Source organism: Echinops telfairi, unplaced genomic scaffold, assembly GCF_000313985.2.
Source record: "Echinops telfairi isolate 266 unplaced genomic scaffold, ASM31398v2 ScPeMD7_24;HRSCAF=84, whole genome shotgun sequence".
Taxonomy (NCBI): Eukaryota; Metazoa; Chordata; class Mammalia; order Afrosoricida; family Tenrecidae; genus Echinops; species Echinops telfairi.
In genome coordinates, this window is record NW_022103921.1 from 6051158 (window position 1) to 6055487 (window position 4330).

Consider the following 4330-nt stretch of genomic DNA (forward strand, 5'->3'; position numbering starts at 1 on the left):
GCAAGGAATGTACAAATGTGCTTGACACAATGGATGGATGGATGGATGGATGGATGGATGGATGGATGGATGGATGGATGGATGGTGGTAAGAGCTGTATGAGCCCCTAATAAAATGATTTTAAAAAAAAAGGAGGAGGAAGGTGCCTGAGTCTTTGCACCCCCACTTGGAGGAGAGAAGCCTGCCAATCCGTTTCTCCAACTGGAACCTAATTTGGATGGGTTTCAGCCAATGAGATTTGGAAAGGCAAGCCAGAGTTATCCTCATTAATGTATCAACTGTATCGGTATTTCTTTCGGTGTGGATTTAAAGAATCTGGCGCAAACCTTCACGAGAAGAACTCTGCTACTTCCCAGATGGGTGACCTGGCCGGTCACTTACATTCCCTGAGATCTGCTTTCTTCACCTATCAAATGGCCAGAGAGCATCCACCTCAGCGTTTCCACCGATCAATGAGCTCGCGCTCCCAAATCAGCTCAGTGGCTGTGCCTGGCAAGGATGCTCCGCCCACTGCCACACCTGCGCATATTTAACACGTAACATCTGGCATGTAGCAACAAGCACTTCCCCCGTCTCTTATTTCCAGACCTTGCGCTGGGCTCCGGTGCTGGCAGGCGTCCTCGTTGATGACCTGGTCTTCTTCCATGATGTCCGACATTGGTACATTCAGGCTCACAGTATCTTCGTCAGAAGGCTAAAAGATAGGAGGGCACTGTTTTAGTCAAGGGAGCCCTGCTACCCGTGTAGGCAGAAAGAATATTATAACCCACCATTCTGTGACGTTTCCAAAAACAACACTGAGGAAAGGAAGTCGGATGCACAAGCGGACAATTCCACTAACGTAAGTTTAAAAACAGGAACAGGGAAGCCAAGGTGTTTGAAGCCAGCACAGTGATTCGAGTCGGAGCTGCTCGGGTGTTTTTGAACTTGGAGCAGCCCTATCAGTGTGTGCTCACTTTGTGAAAATTCATCAACTAGCATTTACGAGTTATATGCTTCTCCCGAGGACATTTTGAATAGAAACTTTGCAGATTGTAGCAGTGCAGAAACCCAATGGGGTATTGTGCTGGGCAAAGCAACTGCACAAGACCTATTAATGGTGTTTCGAAAGGACACGTACGTCACTTTGAGGTGTACCTGACCCAAGCCATGGTATCTGTCATCAACTCATATACATTTGAACACTGGTCAATGAAGAAGGAACACCAGACAAGAATCGATACCTCCGAATCACAGGGTTGGGGAAGAACACAAGAGTACTACTGACTTATCCCAAGAACAAGCAAATGCTCATTAGAAGCAAGGACGGCAAGATCTCGCCTCACCTCCTCCGGCCACGTTGTCTGGGGAGGGCCGTTCAACGTGCTACAGCAGATGGTTGGAGGAACCCTGGACAAGACGGACCGAGGCGTGGCCCCCACAGGGACGACAGGGAAGATGGCACAGGCCAGGCCGTTGCTCCATTCTGTTAAGCTTCAAGTCACGCTGAGGCAGAGCCAGCTTGAGCCAGACCCCTCACCCCGAGAGCCTTTCTATCCGGCCACCGAGGAAGAACTGTGTCTTGCTAATGGCTAGCCCATTAGCAGTCAGTCTCGTGTTCATGGCCATGGTATTTTGAGATCTGATGGCAAATCCAAATCACCAGGCCGACATTAAGGCTTCGTGGGGCTGGCCACAAAAAAGCAGGGGCAGCCCATGTCTGTGAGGATTTCCCACTGACTTACATCTTGTGCACGGCACTACATTTGGGCTTCGTTCTTGTTTTTTAGGCTGGAGAGCTGTGTTAAATACAGAGAAGTGCCAAACATTGTAGTACTTACCGTATCTACTCGAGTATAAGCCGACCCGACTATCAGCCGAGGCACCTAGTTTCACCACAAACACGGCATTAAAACGGTGCTGAAAAACTCAGCTTACACACGAGTCTATACGGTCAAAGAACATGTGTCCTCTCATTTTGGAAAGAAAGTTTCATTTCAGTAGCTCTCCCTGGGAGTCTCCACTCAGACAGTAGCTAATCAAGCTGATTCAGGAAATCTATGATGGAATGTGTACGTGTGTATGTTTTCCGGGGTCTCCATTTCCATTTTGCTCCTTAGGGAGAAGCTTTTCAAGCCAGAGGGACCAGGGATCTCCACAGCACACAGTATAGGTGAGCAGGGCTCACTCCGAATTTCCCGAGGTGATGACTTTCAGGGGAGAATGTTTGTGCTCATTTGCTTTTTGAGAAACTCACCAACTGTCCAGAAACTCGCAGAAAACATGGGTGCATGCCACTCATGCCATATTATCCGAACCCTAGGTTTTTCTGCAGATCTTGAGAAAAGTGTGATTTTAATCAATTAAAATTAAAAGATGTTTTAAATGAAAAACGCCCAATTATTCCATGGTATTAGCCAAAGAACCTTTTGATCAGTGAGCCTCACCACGATGTACAAAGGAGGGCCGAGGCAGCAGACCATGAACAGTCCCATAACCGACACACAAGGGGCACAGGACGCAAGTGAGGATAATTCAAAAATGCCATCATTCTAAAACCGCGGTTCTCACCTGTGGGTTGCGACCCCTTTGGGGGGTCGAACGACCCTTTCACAGGGGTCGCCCGATTCATAACAGTAACACAATTACAGTTATGAGGTAGCAACGAAAATAATTTTATGGTGGTGGTGGTCACCACAACATGAGGAACTGTAGTCAAAGGTCGCGGCATTAGGAAGGTTGAGAAGCACTGTTCTAAAAGGTGAATTTCTTACAGGGGTTACCCAAGGCTACAATGAAAAGAGAAGGCCAGAGGGGAAGATATGGGTATTTTATTCGGTTGAATATAATTCTTTCTAGTCCCTCTTCCTGCTACCCTCCCCCACCTTAAAAATTCAGAAAAATTCCAATGATATGCATCTAATTAAAAGGGAGAGAACCAGTCCTCAAGCTCCATTTAGAACGGTATTTGCATTCTGCATAGACTAAGTGAGAATAAAGGGATAATGGGGTCCTTTGTGTAATGTTTTATTAATCAACTTAATTATTCTTAGACGACATAATGGAGAGAGCAGAGGCTGTTTCAATGTAATAGAAAATACGCTAGGGAGACTACTTTCTGAAACAATGCTACGTTTTAGGGGACCCCAGACTTTTAATAAAGCTAAAAGTGATCAATTACAATACATGTGGAAAGCAATGTGTTTAGTTCTTAACCCCCAGAGAATGTCCTAGATTGAAATGTCTTTAGGTATGATAACTTTTATAAGGCATTTTGTAGGAAATAAATTCCAGTCTCTGAGCTGTGTACTAAGCCTTCTAGACCCAAGGAAAACTGAGAAACAGCTCTCTCCAGGGAGTTATACAAAATCAAAAAGAAAAAATAGAAAGATGTGTCTATGGATGTGGTATCTGCCCCATTAATTATGCTGTAGAAAGCATTCTAATGCCTTAAACTCCTTAACTATAAAAAATCACCAACTCTCATAGAAAATGGAGAGTACCTGGTGATATCATTTTTACTGGCAACCTGTAAATCCCACTGAATCACACAGTCATACATTCTCTGGGATCCTAACAGACTATAAATGAGAAAATAAATATGCTATTGGCACTATTTATAACCCTTGTAAGAAGAGCTTAACTTACAAATAACCAAAGATTTGTCCAATTATCTGAATAAAACATAAACTTGAGTTTTCAAAAGAAAATGCAAAGGGGCTTCAAGAGATTTATGGAAAGGCTCAATTATCTTTTAATTCAAATTGTCCACGAACTTTCTGAGGCTATTATAAAAAAATATGGCCATTCTTTTGGGTAACTGCTACAATGTAACGTATGTCTAATTCTTTTAACATTCACACACATAAAAAAGTGTCTTCATCAGAAGGCTGAATGACACTGTCCTTAAAAAAAAAGGGACATATTTACAAAGATTCCTAACGGAAGGTCACTTAGTCATATCAAGTACTTATTAGGCATCCAAGACTGTACATAATATGGAGGAGGAGAGAAAAATATTCAAATTCTAGGGGCATTTATAAGAGATTGAAGGTACGGAAAAAGCGGAAACCGTTACACAGGTAATCCTCACAGTCCAAACACGGAGTGCTCCTATGAAACGTGCCCGGATGTCCAAACCTGCTAAACAGACATAATGTCCATTAACTTATATGGGGAAAACCTGTGAGCTTCCCTGATCCAACCAATAACCTACCAAAGCACTCAAATAAAGCAGAGACCCTGACGTGAAGCTGACAGGCAGCATTCACAGACGTGGCTCAGAACGGCCGCGGCTTAAGGCTAGGATGCTGTGTGTAGTGTCAAGGGGAGAAGTGTGTGTGTGTGTGTG

At 44.2% G+C, this 4330-nt stretch overlaps 1 protein-coding gene across 1 annotated transcript in view; it reads right to left on the minus strand.

The window, feature by feature from the left end:
• The window catches only part of LRCH1 (leucine rich repeats and calponin homology domain containing 1), a 157589-nt gene that overhangs the window by 64114 nt on the left and 89145 nt on the right, over positions 1-4330 (minus strand). Inside the window, exon 8 of the mRNA XM_045289058.1 lies at positions 589-694. Within this exon, the coding sequence (XP_045144993.1) occupies positions 589-694 (106 nt within the window). The remainder of the gene's footprint in view (positions 1-588; positions 695-4330) is intronic.